Below are 18,574 nucleotides of genomic sequence, written 5' to 3'. Positions count from 1 at the left end.
ACATTTGTAAGCAAACAAGTGACATTGTATAAGGTAATGTCATAATTTTATTTAAGAATTACAAAAATCTTTGATTTGAAAAAAGCTCGAATAATTTGAAGTCGTATTTTTTTGGTCCCTTAAGTTTCAAAATAACTAAGTTTTACCGTAGTCAAGTTTGATTCCACTGCATATAAACTCAAACTTTTTTGCATGTTAATCACCTTTCTGTGATTTATGTTACAGGCATATACATATATTATGTTTTTATTTTCTTAGTTTAAATATGAATAAATTGTCAAATAAAAATAGTTTACCTTTAATAAAGCATTTTATGTTTTGATGTGATTAAAGGAGTGAAAAGTTATATTATTAATATATACATACGTATAAGAAAGACATTGGCCATACATGAGGTGTTTAGCTGGCAGAAAAGAGGGTGAGGGAAGAAGGAGGGAGAGGAGATAGACAGTAGAGAAAGGTAGGATCCCTCTGAATGGCATATATATGCCTACAGCACCCTCTATGTTTGATGTTGGCATACAGTTTTTAGGCTGCGAGGCCATAGTCCCCGAAGAGTCTAAAAAAAAACCTGAGTGTAGTGTACACCAATAATTGAGTGCTGCCATGAATATCTAAGTGTAGAAGTTAGTGCCAAGTGGTTGTTAGTAGGAAGACTTATATCTACTTAATACTAATAAAACTGAATGCAATCGCAAACCTTAATACTACTTAACAGCTAGACAGACAGCACGAAAAGAAAACAAACACAATGACAAATTAGATGAGACAAATGGATCTACATAGACAAACAAGCAGGACCCCCAATTTTTTTTATTTGTATTATTATTATTATTATTTTTTTTTTAGCATTAACTTATTCACTAACTAAACTAACCTATCATACCATAACCTAGGACAAACCTAACCAGACGTGTATATATACATATAATCAATACTAAATAAACTTCCAACTTCAATTTTATGCCTTTCTAATGTGCTTATATAGTTTTAAAAGTATGTTTAAAAGCAGTTTTAAAACATTAGTTCAATTTTAAATGTATTTTAATATAATTATCTTAATATTACTCTATTTATTATAGTTATTTTGTTATTTAATTATATTTATTCATAACTTTAAATTTCTTTTATTAGGTATGATATGTGTTGCTCAGTACAGTTTGGACAAACAGTGGTATCGTGCTCAGATTATAAGTTTACCGGGAAGTGCCAAAGTTGAAGTATTTTATGTTGATTTTGGTAATACTGAAATTTTACCATATAAAAAATTACGCAAAATTGCTGACGACTATATAAAACTACCATGTCAAGCCGTAAAATGTGCGCTTGTTGATATTGCACCTGTGGATGGTAATGAATGGTCTAATAAGGTAAGTTTTCATAAATATATTTTTTAATAATTAGAAACAATAATATAATTCAGGCTTTGCTGTTGATAATTAGAAGTAACTATATGTTAGACTAATTAGTTTAAATTGTCATCTTTTTGGTATGGAAACATTTTAAATGTTCAAAAGAATAGCATAAAGTTGTTTGGAATGCAAGTTTTTTTTTAATTTGAAAAAGAATTTCTAAAAGTAAGGCACAGAATTTCTAAATTAGAATATGCAAGAGTATTTTTGTAATAATTAATCCTTTGATTATGTTATAATTCTGAAAAATGAATGTAACATTAATTTATTTGGTATCTTTTGAGAATTAAATGAAAAATTTTAGAAATGAAAAGATTTTCAGAATTTTCTATAATAGTTTTCCAAGAAGAAATATCTTTTACACAATATCCATAAAATCTGATTCTAGCTTCAATAGATTTATGATTTAATTCTCAGTTTGACAAGAAAGTTGTTTAATGGTAAGTCATACTGGGAAGGCAGTTACCTCTTTATTAATATTTCCAGAAAATATAAAATGTAGACTGCAAGTTTGGAAATAAATTTTTTATTAAATTTTTTGATAAAGCAAGATACAGTACTATTAATAATGTTTTCCTTAACACAGTTTTGGTTTCATGATTCTTTAACTGAACAAAACTGAAAATTATTTAACATTTTTCAAAATATAATAGACAATCTTTAAAAAATTATGATGATAAAAATGCATCTTTTGGTTTTGTGATTCTTCAATTGTGAAATATTTTAAAACTCCAACCATTAGAGGCCACTTTGTATAGTGAATCTGGTGAAGAATGAGTATTAAAAGATTTTATGTATTTTGGATTATTATTTTTATTATAGATAGATAATAGGAAGACATCTTTGGATATTGTGTGCAAATTGTTTATTATTACATGGACATTTTCAATTAGTGAAATAGCCTCCAAAAAATGTTGAAACTATTAAGTATTAACTGTTTTTGTTTGTAATGATATTATTTTTTAAAGGATTTTTTTATTGTATTTTCTCAAATTTAAAACATTTTCTGTAATAAAATTGAAATTTTGCCACAAATGAGGAATTGCTATTCTCAAGATCAAAAATATTTTAAATCTTTATTGTCAATAAGAAGTTGACAAATTTCTTTTATCATATCAGAAAGTATTTGACTGAAGATAAATATAATCTCTCCTAGAAAATTTTGTTTGTATTATTTCTATCCATTTATCACATATGAGCATTTATTTTATTTCTGTTTAATTAAAAAATATGAAAAATTTTAATTTGCATTTCTGTAGCAGTGTAGAAGCAATGTATACAGATCTTTCAGTTTTCAATGAATAGAACTAAAATTTAAAAAAATGTCAGATTACAGTTGATTCCATTATCCTAAAGAATTATTTCTGAATGTTTATCTACTAAAATCTAAATTGTCCTCAAAGTTAATGAGACATATAAAACATCAAGTGAAAGTCTAATGTGGCTTAAAACATATCTTAAAACATAAAAATCTATATTGTGAAATATTATAAATTGATGATAAACACTCATTGACAAAAGTCACATACCTAGATAGAATTGTTTGATTACTCAGAATACAGCTGTTTTGGGTAGATATATAAATGATTGCAGTTGTAGTCCAATTGCATGCCAGGAATCACAAAACCAAAAGATTCACGTTAGCATTAAATTGTTTTAAAATTGTTTTATTCCAGTATAGATATTGGGATTCCAGTGACAGTATGAAGTCAACTGAACACAGTGAACTGTGAGTGTTTTGGCTCACAGAAGCTCACTGTGTTCAGAATTTTTAGTCTACCCGTTGTTTGAAGATCTTTAAACACCAGGCATGCCTGTATGAATGGCACAGTCAGACATTAGAACAAGATTGATGGAGTTTGACAAAGGCTATACATTGGCTTATGAATGCAGGATGGTGGTTTTTGTTTTATTTTTTTAATTGTCCACCATCTGGGTTGTTCTGACTAGACTGTGAGAAGTGCTGTGATAGTGGACATATCAGGGCAGACATACATATCTGATATCAGGCTCTGGACACCCCAGACAGATAACCAGGAGGGATGATTATCTGATTTTGAGAGAAGTGCAAACAGCTGTAACAGTGTCTTTGTCTAATATTGCAGACAGGTGAGACTTGCTATAGAACTGTCTCTTTCTGTAACATTGGCAGATGACTAAGATAAATTTCCCTGCATGACAACCACTATAATAGCACCCCACCATCATCACAGAAGTAGAGACTGCTGTTGGTTGGTAGTGTATTGTCTGCAGTGAAAAAGTGCAGCTATGTTTGGGAACAAACAGTTATCATGTTATAATGTGGAAGACAACTGAAACTTTAGTTTTGCCTTTACTATTGAACAGCACACTGTCCTCACCATTAGCATGATGGAAAGCCATTTTCAAAGGAAGCAGTTTATTGAAAATTGAGACTATACACCCAAATAAGGGGTAATCTTACAGGATACTAAAGGTTTTTCTAAGTTATACTGTTGTTCCACAGAAAATTGTCCCTTTGCTATGATACTGTAATCACTTATTACTATCATCATTTCATTTGATTAATAAAGGTTTCATATGATTCCAATACCATCTTTTTGCTGAAAATTTTTTATTGACATCTCATTTGATCAAAATCATATTTATAAACAAGTTTATAACCTAATGCTAAAAAAGTTTTTTCTAAAAACATTTTCAGGCTACTACTTGGTTTACTGAAGCAGCTGGAAAGAAAACTCTTTCTGTAAAAGTTCATAGTAAGATTTAATTTATTTTTTTTATTTAGTATCATTTAGTATTAGTATTGTTATTTATTAATATAGAATTACTGAATTTTGAATTAATATGGGATGTCTATAATTAAAGTATACTGCTTATATTACTCTGGAGACAAAACTATTAGACATAGTTTATAAAATTTTGGAGGAATGTTTGTCTCAACATTGAAAACTAAGCATAGTTTTAAGAATAGTTATAATTCTAGCCACTAGGAGTCTGTAATAGCACTACTGTCACAGCAACATCAAAGAAACTGTTTACAATCTTTTTGTCACTCTTAGTCACACATTGTAACAAAGTTATCACATTAGCAAGAATTGAGTGCAACATGCCAGGACTAATAAAACTATAAATAAATAAGCAATTACCTAGAAACCAGCAGTTAATTCTCTTTTGAACAAATGTTTTCCTTCATCTTTAATGGTCATCATCAGGTTTCTATGTATTGGAATGTTTGTAAAAGCGAATTCTAAGAATTTAAAAAATTGTACATCATGAAGATATGCGCATGTTCAATGTTGCATATAAAAATTATTTTTCGAACTAGCTTCCTATTTTTAAAGAAATTTGATGTTTATATGAATTATAATGACAAACTTGACAAAGTAGGCCCTCCACGCAGCTGCTAACAAGTCCATTTCTTTAAAATTGATTGATGTTCTCCTCTTAAATGCTTTAAATATCTCCAGCTGTTTGAGATATTTTAGGTTGGCCTGGTCATCACACTGTGCAGTAATCGTGCATTATCAAAGTCAACCCTGATGTCATTATCAATGGTGAAAGAGACCAATTTCAATTGTAGATGTTGACATTTTGTATATTAGTTACTTCATTAACTTAATTTCAAAATTTAAATATCATTCCATATTTCATAATATAATAGAAGTGAGCTCCATACAAAATTGATTTCTTTCTATTGTTAACTTTTACATTCTTTTTGAATGCTACCTAATGATCTATTCTGTATATATACTATATTCTATGTTCTATGTACTAATGTAGATAGCAATTGGACAGCAGTATAAAATTTATACTGTTATCAAATTTCTATCCAGTTTCATAATTATGTACATATAGGAGAGTTTATTAATTTTTCATCTATTCTTTTATTATTTAAGGAAAACATTGAGATGAGGATTCTACATAACTCCAGCAGAAATAGTTTAAGTAAAACCTTTGAGCCCTAATAATTGTCTGTACTGCTTCCAAAGTAAACTAATTTATAAACAAATGATGATCTTAAATAATAAAGTAAAGTACAACACAATTTCTATAATTAGCTATTTGCTAGTTTGACATGTCCAATAATCTGATACTAATGAACTGTCAGGTATTACAAGCACTGTTGCCAAGTCAAAGACAAGCTTCTTACTAGCTCAAACTCCATTTTCCACTAAATTTGAACACCTTCCTTGAAAACACAGTATGATAACAAGCCCAAGCTTGAACACTTGAGTTTGGGCATGATATTGAAGGTTATCATTTTAAAGACACAGTGTCTTACAGCATAATATTCTATAAATATAAAAATAAGGCCTTCAAAATTTTCCATTAAAAATGCTGTATCTATATCTCTCATTAAATTTCCCGTAATTTCTTCAATTTCCCTCTAAATTCATTTTGAATCCCATCACCTTGATGATACTGATTATTGATGGTGTCAGCATACGCAAATGTTTTAGTTGATAGTTCAACTTGCTTTGCTGTATCATTAACAGTTGACACTATGCTGTAAAATTTATGTATGTGCTCAATTGTTTTATTATGTCAATAGTATTCATATATAATCACATTTTTATTGTTTTTAAATTGTTAATGAATCAAAATTTGTGAATTTTCAATAATAAGCAATCTTCTTAATCCAATACTGTACTTGATAATCCATATAATGTTCGTTGGATTATCAAGATTGTACTGTACAGTAAAAACAAACTCATGTGAACCAGAATTGGATGATACTGAATTTTTTTCCATTTTGGCAAGTTTACATTTCTAACAAGTTTTAGTTTTTTTATTTTTAATCTTTAAACTATACTAGATGTCACATAGTTACATTTGTTTTTGTAGTAAACTTGTTTTAACATATGTAAAATAATTTTATTAATAGGTTTAAGTGATTCCAACCAACAACGAGATTATTTGATTCAAAAAGTTCTTTTTGATGAGAACTTGTGATAGGTATTTGAATATTTCTTGGATGCAATCCTTATGAGCTCATGACAGTGAATAAGCCAATTTGAGTATCAAAAACTAGTCTTGCTCTGCCTTTGGAAAGTTTAATTGTATTATAATAATACAGAGACCCAAATTATTCTGTGATCTAACTTCTCAAGGAATTTTTTATACTTTAATTAATCACTAACTTCCAACTATAATTACCAGCAATGTTAATCAACTTGTTCTTGAATACTCTGTAGTAATTACAGTGGATGATCAGTTAATGAACAGTTCGGACCACAAACAAATTTGACAACAAACACTTCTGTAAAAGATTTTTATGTTTGGACAACAAACACATGTTCAGATAACAAACACATGACAGAACAAACACCAGAAGCAACATTGCATTTAAGATTTGTAAAACTAGATTTTAGTGGCATCTATACATGGTTTATGGAACAAGACTTTCACAGTTGTATACATAACCTTTTTTGCACTAATTAATTTCTGTTCTCTGAATTTTTTTAAGTGCTTTTCTGAACTTTTTATTTAAAAAACTGATAATATTTATGGGGCCTATAGAGTGGAGTGTCAAGAACTATGTTCACTATAGAAACTAAGCAAATGATAATAGCCAAGGTAGAGAGTGGGCAGAAGATGTCTGATATTGTAAGCAGATGACTTCAATGGGTCTACAGTAGATACAATCTTAGCTGAGAAAGATATAACCAAAAAGACTCGAACAGATAAAGGAGTAATGAAAATCACATCTGAGAAACAAAGATGTGCCAACCATAAAAAAATGGAGATATTTCAGTTTGTTATTACATGTAAATAAACATAATATGAAAGTATATAATTTTTTATTTATTTTTTGGGGTCTCCAGAATGAATTAATCAAATACTTAAATATAATGTATGTACTGGATGATAAACTATACTCACTGCCAAAAGTTAAGCATGGAGCAATAAACTGCAAAAAAATTGACAAATACAGCTGTGATTGATACGAAATGCAGCAGGACAGTAACAAATATGTTTATGCATGAAACAACACAAAGAATTAAATAGAAAAATTAAAACAATATTGAATTTTCATAAAGTATAAGATGAAATCATATTGGAATCGTTAACAAAATGATGTTTAAATCCAAAACAAACAAACAAAAAACTGATATTAATAGGGTAAATGGTCACCCCTTATCCTTACACAAAGTTTATAGTGTGTAACCATGCTTTCGATGAGATGATCAACCACTCCAGAGTCAAATAAGTGCCATTCCTCCTGTAGAACAGTTTGCAACTCTGTGAGAGTGGCAGGGGGAAACGTGCACACACAGCATGGCCGAGGGCATCCCAAAGATTCTCAATGGGATTGAGGTCTGGCAAATACGCCGGCCAATCCATATGCATGATTCCCTCACTCTCGAGGTAGTCATTGACGAGGACAGCTCTATGGGGTCATGTGTTATCATCCATTAAAACAAAAGCAGGACCAACTGCTGCAGCATACAATTTCACAATAGGTTCAAGGACTTCATCTCAATACCAGATAGCCATCACAGAACCCCCTCAATAGATGTGCAGGTCGGTGCGATATCCCAATGAAATGCCTGCCCACACCATAATGCTTCCACCTTGGAATGCGTGATGCTCGATGATGATCTGGGGTTGATTGTGTGTGCCTTTTTCTTTCCATACTCTTACATGTTTGTCATCTGGCTCTAGGGAAAATTGCGACTCATCCGTGAACATAACGTTGCCCCAATCAGACACAGTCCAATTCACATGTTGCCGACACCACTTTAATTGTGTGCCTCTGGATTGGACGGATAGTGGAACACAAACTCATGGTACCCAGGAGTACAGTCCATTCATGTGTAGCCTTCTGCGCACAGTAGTAACAGACATCGTTTTACCAATGGCTGCTGAAACCATTGATGTCACACATGTAGAGGTTGCTCTTCGATTCCGCTTGGCTACAACAGCAATATAGCAATCTTCTGCAGGGGTCGTAATTCTTTGGCGACTGGCCACAGGTCTTCAGACAACTGTTTGGAACATTTCCATAACCGTGAAATGATGAATGATGAACGCCGAAGGAAAGAGCAACATCTGTGATTGATTGCCCTGCTTCAAGGTGTCCTACACACTGCCAGCATTCACTGTCTGTCATTCGTCTTTTGGAAGTCATAGAAACACGTCAGTCATGCACACTAATTGTACGACAGTTCTCCACACTTTCTCGGCACTTACATGCAACTCCTCTCACACTTCAGAAGGCTGGCTGTTTTGCATATTTCACGACATGTAACCATGATTGATAGTAACGTAACATATTTGCATACTTCCACCTATCTCTGCAGTAAATTGCAGCCTCTTAAATGCAGATTGCTTTCCGGACATGAACATCTTCTGCTCCGTGCTTAACTTTTGGCAGTGAGTGTATGAATAAAACACACCTTTAAAAGTCCAGCAAATAAATATGAATAAAATAAAAACGTTTTAGACTGTTTTTTTAGCAATCTTCCTCAGTTAACATAAAAATAGAACAACAAAATAGAATGTAAATATGAAAATATAAATAGTGGAAAAGTTAGCTGTGGTCAATAAAATAAACGAACACATAAATAATAAAAATTAAGTTGAAAATGTCACTTAATAAAAATAAAATTAAACTAAAATAAAAATATCTCTTGACATTAATTTTCATAAAAGGATCACTATGCGGTAGCTAATATATCCTCATCCCTATGGTTGATGCAACCAGTTCTCTTGTGTGCTTTGAAGATCTCCAACTTGTCAAGATATTTCATAGTGTGTAAATTCGTTGTTGGTTTAATCATTACTGCTTGATCCCAATGGACTTAAATGTCTTGTTGTCTTGCATAATTGGCAAATAAAAAATCTCTTATTGCACAAAAACAAGGAGATAATTTTACAGAAGAATACATCAATTTAAAGTCCAAGACTGTCATATATCCATTGTCCATTAGAGAAATGCTTTTGAGACTTTCTATAAGTTGCAGTGAGTTGTTAATTGAGAGTGGATGGCGATGAGCTTTAGATCGGAAGAATTTGACCATTGTTTTTCAATTAAGAATGTTGGAGAGTTACATTTCTCGATTACAGGACATATTTGGTATCCTGGTTTGTGCGTTTTGGCAAATGAAAATATTCTCGATGAACAAAATCCTGATTTGTGTCATTCATAAATTTTATGATCAATTCAATGTCTGGTATGAAGGGCTCTGGCAGAAGCAAGGAGGCCATAGCATAAAGGGGAACAAAATTTAAGGCTTCTAAAATGCATTTTTGGGGTACAATGTTATCCTGTGCTGTGATATGGGAGTTTTCGCTTTTGTTGTGTTTAAGACATATTACACTGTTGTTTTGGCTTTAGCAATTGAGGAAAAAATCTTATTCAGGGAAATAAACAAACTTTATTGATTACCTTGTATTATACCTATACACACTTTCTTTGTGTTTCAGACCATCAGGTCCCTCCTCAGCAGGTTTACAAAAACATGGTGCTAAAATAAATTTATAAAAATTAAAATAATATATAACAGAATTAAGAAAATAAATTTTCCAGACAATAATATATGACTTAAAATTTCCTTATTGTTTTTTCTTGTTTTTGTTCCTTCTTAAATTTCCTTAAAATTTCCTTCCATAATTACTTCAATATGTAAGTAAATACGCAGAAGAATTCCGATCACTATGTTATAAATCCTGTATCAGGTTAAAAAACATCAGGTTAAATATAATAATCTAAAAAATTCATATCGATTACCTGACAAATGACAAAAACAATTACTTACAATTTTTCCATTGATATGTAAATGAATACAGCAAAAAAATTCTTATCATAATACAGAGTACATAATACAGTCTTGCAGCTGCATATAATGAATAGCTTCTTCACTTAGTGTATGCATTTATAAACTTTCTATTTCACTGCTCCTGTTATTGAGGATACTGTTCCATGATTATTGGATTTCTCTGTCCAAGTTATTTTTTATTCTGTTGCTTTGTCATTTTATGTAAATATGTTTGTATTACTCTCTTTTATAATTGTTTTTTTCTTTTTTCTTCTTTTTTATCGTGTCAAACAATTTTACAATTTTCTTTATTATAATGTTCAGCTACCGCCAAATTTGCATAATTACATTTTATTGCTCTGATGTGTTCCTTTATCCATATTTTTAATTTTTTTCTTGTTTCTCTTATGTATGTTCTTTTTTGTCCACAGCTGCAATTAAATGAATAAACTACATCTTTTTCTTCTATTTTATCTGTTTTCTTATTCTCTCTATAATTTAAATATTGTTTGGTTGTATCTACTTTTTCTAGTATTAAGTTTATTTTGTCATCCAATACTTTCTTTACTCTTTCAAATAATTTGGGTATATACCTTAATTTTACCAATTTTTTCCTTTATCAAATTGTTTTTTCTTTGTGTAGTAATATCCATATTATGTATCCAATCCTTTAACAGCTTCTTTGGGTAATCATTTAATATGAACATTTAAATATTTGTTCTATTTCTATTCTTTGACAATTATACAAATGTATTTACATATTTACATTTTTTCATTCTTTTTCTGTTAATAATAAAATCAAAAGGATGGACAAATATGGGAGAAAGGAATAAATAGGAAGTACATTAGGATTAATTAGGGAAGAATAACTAAATATAATGTTGATCAGCTGATGTTAACAACCAAGGATAATACTAATCATTAGAATTGGAGAAAATGACTCCTGTTTCTCCATAAAACGAAAATAACAAGATCAGAAAGATTATAATTAGAAACAGATATATAATTTTCAAATATTTTTACTAAAGATAATGTTGTTTGTTTTTAATACATAAATATGTACAGTACTGGACAGAATTATTAAGAGTTCTCTTTTTGTGAATACAAAGGGAACATTTGTTTTGAAAATATATTTTTGTTATTTCTGTTATATGTGATGTGATGTAATTCTGCTCATTTGACTTTTAAAATCAAAATTGCAATGTATTGCATTTAGAAATTGATTTTTATTTAATTTTGATTATTTAATTATGTATTTTTTCATTCATCAATTATTTATCTATTTCATATTTTGAAATTTAAATAAACGTAAATTATTATTATTTTTTTTCCATTTGTTAGAAGTGATCCCAAGAGAAGGAACTAATCAGGTTATTCTTTATCATGTTAAAGAAAATTCAGAAATATGTATAAATGGGCTAATTGTTAAGGAAGGAATAGCTATAAGTACTGGAAATGAGTAAGTAATTATTAAAATCTATCTAATTATATACAGGTATCTCTCATATAACACAGTAGATACATTCTGAAAAAATATCATGTTACACAAATCAGTGCTATATGAAACAAAGAACTTATGCAAAACATAGGGTTATATTTCAGAAGTTAACAAAAGTATACTATTCTTTTTGATTACTACGAGAAATATGTTTATTAAAGCAATCAATACTTTATTTTCAATGAATAAATAACTAACAAGTACAATTAAAAGTACTGTTAATATTAATTTTAGTTAAACCATGTTGTTTCTTTTTACAAAGTACAGTTTAACCTGCTTATAACGCCATCCATGGGACTGGCAATTTTTTGACGTATAACCGAGTGTCGTTATCTGCAAGGTCATAATTTCAGTCCCATAAAAGTATCAAGTCTGTTTAAGAATCTATTATAAAATTCATCTAATTTAATATCGTGTGTATAAAATTGCAAACTAAATGTTTAAATCAACTTTATTTACATTATTATGTCTAAATTTACAACGATGTAATTAAAAATTTCAAAAATTACCTTTTATAAGAAATTTTTATATGTCAAGTTTCGATAATGGCGGCACTTTCAGTTTTGAGAATAATGTGGAATCAAAAGGCAACAAAAAGTTAAATTAAGCAAGAAACGAGAAAATTATCATCCAGGCGATGATAATTTTTCTTGTTTCTTGCTTATCTATCAATGGACATGAAGTCCAATATCTTTCACTTTTAGGTTAAATTAATGTATATCAATTAAGAAGAAACAATAAAAATATTCACTTAAAAAAAGTCAGTTATTTTAGATTGTAGGCATTTTTCACCTAAAAATTGTTTATCAATGTCATTTTCTAAGTCGTAGATTTTGTTCATTATTTCCGATGAAGTTTTACGAGACCTGTAGAATTTGCTAAACCAAAGTCTCTGCATACATCTGCCTTTTTTCTTCCACTTTCAACTGCTTTAATTATTTCTATTTTGCAGTCTAACGTTAACGCTTTCCTTTTCAAGCTAGCCATTTTACCTGATTTGATGCTAAACTACATGAGTATGAGAGCTATGCAGACTAACCCACTGTCACGTCGTTTAAAGGGGTGGTGCATTCCACCCCACCCCACCAAATCAGGTGGTGACAGTACCACCCACAATTGTTCTAGGAAGCGGACTCTGACCCTAGGACTGAACACGTAGTATTTTCTTTGATAAATAAAATTTATAATTTAATTTTGTAAATTTGAGAGTGCTTCAAATATGACATTAAAACAGGGTTTTATGTCATTACAAGTGGGTTTTTTAACATTATCTAGTATAGTAAAATCGTGGGACCGATAAAAATTTGACGTTATATTAGGGTTGTCGTTACATCCAATGTCGTTATAATCGGGTTAAACTGTATTGTCATCATCTTAGCTGTTTTGTTGATCATGATCAGAAATATTGGCAATATTTTCATAATTTTTATTTTTATCATAAAAATGTTTATGGAAAATATCAAAATAAAAATTTGTTGTTAATTTGTTGTTGTGTTTGTTCAGTTGAGTACTGAGCAATTTTTTCCAGAATTTTTTGAATACCAAATTGTTTGAGTTGGGAACAGTTTGAGTACTGAGATACTGCTGTATTTCATTTATCATTTTTATGAGTGAATACCTACCTGTGGTTAAAAAAGGTTTAATACCTACCAAAAAATGTTTAATCTTTGTATTTAGTAAACTTTATTTAAGCTATAGAAATGAAACACAGTGACAGTCTTAAGGGCTAAAGTCTGAAAGCAATGACACCTGGTTGATAGGAAAGTTAGGACAAGGAAGAAAAACATTTTATCAGTTTTCATTAAAGTAAACTTGACAAAAGGCACAAAATAAATTGAAAATTTCAATATTCTAAATCTTTGAGCAAATTTTGGACAAGACAAATGCTTACTTGAATAAAAAATGTATTGAATAATGGAGTTTACACTTAAAAACTGAAATTTTGTACAGAGACTTTCCCAAATTGTATTGGAGTAAAACAGAAATCATGTTGTATGGAGTATATCCAAAATTTTCAAACTGTGTTGTATATCTATTTTTTTTATGCCTGTGACTCAAGTTTTACTGGCTCTATTTTGTTAAACTTGCAAGATATCAAGTTGATATTTAGCAAAAATAAATATTAATTACTGTATGTGAGATCCGGGGTTTATTAGGCTAATTTTTTGTAAGAAATATATTTATTATTTAAAATATTATTCACAAGGGAGGAAGTGACATTTATCATTTTGGGAGAAAAAAGGAAATCAATTTCCTTTCTCACACGGCCTTATTTATAATTCAGATGGCCATACATATGTCTGTTTACCCCCTCTGCACTTGACACATATCCCGTATGTTCCTCAGATGCTATTGGCCAGAGATCCCATTTAAAAGGGAATTTTCCCACCACTCAAGCAGTCTTCCACAGTTCAAAGATGCCATAGAAGCTAGTCCATTGAAATCCAACATTGCCACATAGACAAGGGCAGTTCTCTACAACTCAGAGATGCCATAGAAAAGACTCCTCGCCATATGTATTTTAACTTTGTGCACTAATATAAAGAAGAAATAGAAGTTGTTCCACATTCACCTCCTTTACTCATCCACTAAAGAAGAAGACTACATAGTTGAGGTAGTATGTGTTTGATAATTGTGAACTCTCTCTCTCTCTCTTAAGTAATCGTTCATGCGAGGCATAAGAAAATAGTTACAGTAAGACCCCGCTTAATGCTGCCTCACTTAACACTGATTCAATGTAACGCAGTCTGCTTGATGCCTGAAAAAAACGCTCAAAATTTATGCTGATTCAAATTAACACAGTATTTCATTGATTCATATATAATACGATTATTCTCAAACAGGAACCAATCAGCAAAAGGTGGCAATTTGTCAGATTGCTGTACTTTCCTAAAATCTATGTTTGTTTTGTGCAATTTTGGAAAAAATATAACATCATAGATGCCATAGGAAATAGTGACTTGGATTGGCAAGAATTAACTGATAAACGCACAAACGGAGTGTGGGAAAAGTTATGGCTGAAGGTATCCAACAATTCTCAATGAGAAGAGCCTGTCGCTATATCATTACATTGACTAAATTGTCAACTTAATCAATACAGGAGATGTTATGTAGATGAGCAGGATATTGGGGAGTTACTGGAGGTTTCTAGTAAGAGCCTTACGAACGATGACTTCAAGAACTGGCGGAACAAGGAATTCATGTAGAACTTGAAAATAGAGATTCTGAAAACAAAGAACCCAAACAACTTGCTACAGATTTCTTTAGTAAAAGTTTGGTAACAATAACCAAAATCGCTGATCAAATTGTAGCAAATAATTTGGATTTTGAAAGGAGTGCAAAAGAAAAACAAGGCGTTTTGGATGCAATCTTCTTCTACCGACATTTGCTTAAGGAGAGAAAAAAGTGACAAATGAAACTTCACAACTTTATTGCAAAAAAACAAGATTTTCAGAAAAGTCAGTACCTTTGTCACAAAAAATGAACTAATTAATATATTATTATACATTTCCATGTGAATATGTTTATCTGTTATTTAACATATATTATTATACAAATTAATATAAAAATAACTTAAAATTAAAGTAAATTTTTTTCTGGTTGCAATTTCCCCTATCCCTATTTACTCTGTTAAAATGGTCTTGCTTAACACTGTTTTGCTTAGTGCTTTGTCGTCTTGGAACTCATCCCGCGCGTTAAGCAGGGTCTTACTGTATTTAGAAATTAGATTGTTAAGTTTGACATGATACTTTTGCCATCTTATATTGTTTGTAGAATCCTGTATATAATTATTTGCTTTAATCTAATAAATAATGTTTGTATATTCTATATCTGAATTCCATTCGTTTATTAACTTCAAAATATTTATCGCCAAATAGCCCTCCTATAGATTTTATATATGCATGATAGGGCGTGAAACTCATCCCTATCTGGTGTCAGCATCCTGACATAGATCGGGATCATACGATCTTGATTTCCACATAAAATCACCATCCTACGACTACTGGGACGGATCTTACTGATCCACAGCCAATTAAGTGATAGAGAGTTTATTTCAGACTTTTTACCCCCGGTTATACTCGCTTGTATATTTGTTTTTAATTATGTAAAACATTTATGCAATGAATCAAAGCTACTTTTTTTTTAAACCTGTCTATTGGGTGGCATGTTAACTGTGGCCTGATCTTAAGTTTAGTGGTGACTACACTACTGTATTATCAGAAGAAGAGTAATAAAAAGCTAGTGAAAATTAAATTTATTCTAATCAATTTTTCACCTGTGAAAAAGCAATAATAAATACCCTGAAAAAAACTCCAATAAAATGCTAAATAAATTGGTAAAAAAAAGTATATTAAGAACTACTTTTTAAAAATTTAGTTTGATTTTACATATTTAACTTATTAATATTATTAACATCTAAGATGATTAATTTATTCAATACATTGACATTAATGTACTGTACCTATATTTACCTATATTTGAAAATTTTGTGTTTCAGATCTTGTATTATTGAAATTCCGAGAGATATACCTCCAAGGAAAGTTTCAGAAGAAAAATTTGAGCACATTAATAAAGTTAAATCTAGCAATACTAAGAATAATGAAGATGCTCCATTTATTATACCATCAAAACCACCACCTAAACCAAAAAGTGAAGATAAAAAAGGTTATATTGCTGTAAATATAAGTTATGTTGAAACTCCAGACTGCATATTTTTTCATCTTGCCAAACAAAAGCAACAATTAGAAGAGTATGTATATGTACTTTTTAAAAATTTAATATTATATTAAGAAATTCACTGTTGTTATATAAAAAAAAAATTATTGTTATAAGAATTTTTTTTTAACTTTTACCACTCTTTAGACACTAAGAGTGCCTTTTTTTTCTATACCCATTGTGGGTTTGGTCAGGTCCACAATTAGAATGATTGTATGATGAGGGACTGACTGGGCCCGACATATTTGAGACTGACTACCCTTGAAAAATTCCCAGGAGTTGCTCGTCTGGGTTCAATTCTGGGTTTTTGGAGTGACATGCCAGTACCTTAACTGTCTCAGCCATGTGACCATTGAATTTAGATGCTAGAAGATATTTTCTAAATATTTAAACAAGGAATCATAGTTAATATTTAAAATAAAGAATTTTATATTTTTTTTCAAACTTGCTGTTATATTATAATTTTCCTTAAGACAGCATTCTAATTGTTTAAGTTTAAACATGTTTTTAATATATTTTTTAAAAGAAACAAAATCACTGAGAAATGTTACATGTGTTTAAAACGGGTTCGAAAAACTTTGAAAATGTTAACAACGGGTTGAAATTGAAGAAAATAAAACATATGCTGTCCTTAATCCTAGCGATAAAAGATGGTATCGAGCATGTGTGCATAAGATAAATGATAACAAATCTTGTTTGGTAATTTATTTCTAATTCTTTATTAATTTTCAAAAATTTTTTAAAAAAGATATATTGAAAATATGACTTCAAATGTTTCTATATGGAAGTAAGAAAAATTAAACATTATGTTGTGATAGGTGCAGGTGGCAGCGGAGTAAAGTAAAAAGGGAACTGCTTGGTTGGAACAGTGTGTTTAATCTATGCTATATACAGTACACATATGAAAGAATAAATGATATGGTACAAAATACAGGGTCGTCTTATATAAATAAAGATCTAGGCATCACCTGGAATGTCCCTAGAAGAGTGTCATGATACTCTCACCAACACATTATTATGTTAACAACTGCTACTTTACAACTGGTTAATATTAGATAAAAATAAACACTGCTAAAACCTAACAAACCAGTGAGAAAATTACACACAAAGTGCAAATGTTTTCATGCATGTTAAATGGGCATCATCAGGCAACAAACTGCTGAGAAGACAAAGGGATATCCGAACACGTGTGTAGGGGGAAGGGGTATATGATGTAAGAAGAGAGAAGACCCTCTGATAAAGATTTAAAACAAAATATTTCATAGAAAGATTTTCCGGCAGTGGGGATAGAGTCAACGTTGCAATATTAAATATTACTTTTAGATTAAAAGAGTTTTTTTTTAAGATATGTTAAAATTTGTTTTACTATTTTTCCTAATGTGAGTTGATTTTACATTAATCAAAAAAACATGAAAACGATTTCAAATTTTAGAATGCAATTAGATAATTATAGTTTAATGTTTGTCTCATTAAATAGTGCTAAACAGTTGAGAAATTTTTGTACATCATACTTGCTTTTTTTATTCAGTTTGAGATACTTAAGTATAGTAACTGAAACAGTAGATCAGCATATTTGCACATGGGTAATACGTAATAAATTTCTTAAATACTGCTAGTTTCATGTGTGTTAGCTATATTAATAGAGTAATGGATGTGCTAATATTTATTTTCAACTGTTTTATGCATTTTAAATACATCTAATTAAAAATACAACACTAACATTTTAAATACTGATAATGTATTGTCAATTAGAAATGTTTGTTTTAACAAGGTTTGAATTTGAAACATGCTCCTCTTATACAAATTTTGCCTGAATAAACAATTGTAATGCTGTTAAAAGTACTTATGAATTTTATCCTAATTAAATTTTAATTAAATTCAATAGACAGTTTCATTTAAGTGTTAGTTTGATAAGTGCAAAATGTAGAGCTGATTTCAGATCATTTGGATACTCAAAATTTTGAAAGATTGAATTTTTTTTAACTTTCAAAAAACCCTATTTAAATCTTTTTTTCCTTTTTACTTAAGACTAACTTTGACCAACTCTCAAAAGTATTTTAAAATTGGTTTAGTAGACTTCCAAAATTAATGTAAATTGATGGTATGAAACTAAATAAATGATGATTTTATTTATAACTAGCTCCGACTTCGCCTGGGCAGATTTGCAAACCCCATTTATATTCAGATTTCAACAACCATAGTAA

The 18,574-nt window shown here is 30.0% G+C and overlaps 1 protein-coding gene across 1 annotated transcript in view; it reads left to right on the top strand.

The window, feature by feature from the left end:
- LOC111641311 (tudor domain-containing protein 1-like) overlaps window positions 1–16,745 on the top strand; it is a 35,864-nt gene extending 19,119 nt beyond the window's left edge. The window contains exons 6-9 of the mRNA XM_023387461.1: window positions 1,135–1,370; window positions 4,093–4,150; window positions 11,498–11,615; window positions 16,153–16,745. Coding sequence (XP_023243229.1) covers window positions 1,135–1,370; window positions 4,093–4,150; window positions 11,498–11,615; window positions 16,153–16,444 — 704 coding nt within the window. The 3' untranslated portion in view covers window positions 16,445–16,745. The remainder of the gene's footprint in view (window positions 1–1,134; window positions 1,371–4,092; window positions 4,151–11,497; window positions 11,616–16,152) is intronic.
- The last annotated feature ends 1,829 nt before the right edge of the window (window positions 16,746–18,574 follow it).

This window comes from Centruroides sculpturatus, unplaced genomic scaffold (assembly GCF_000671375.1).
Source record: "Centruroides sculpturatus isolate CEXI.00-Female unplaced genomic scaffold, Cexi_2.0 scaffold1344, whole genome shotgun sequence".
Lineage (NCBI taxonomy): Eukaryota > Metazoa > Arthropoda > Arachnida > Scorpiones > Buthidae > Centruroides > Centruroides sculpturatus.
The sequence above is the reverse complement of the archived record's forward strand: the minus strand, read 5'-3'. Positions and strand labels throughout refer to the sequence as shown.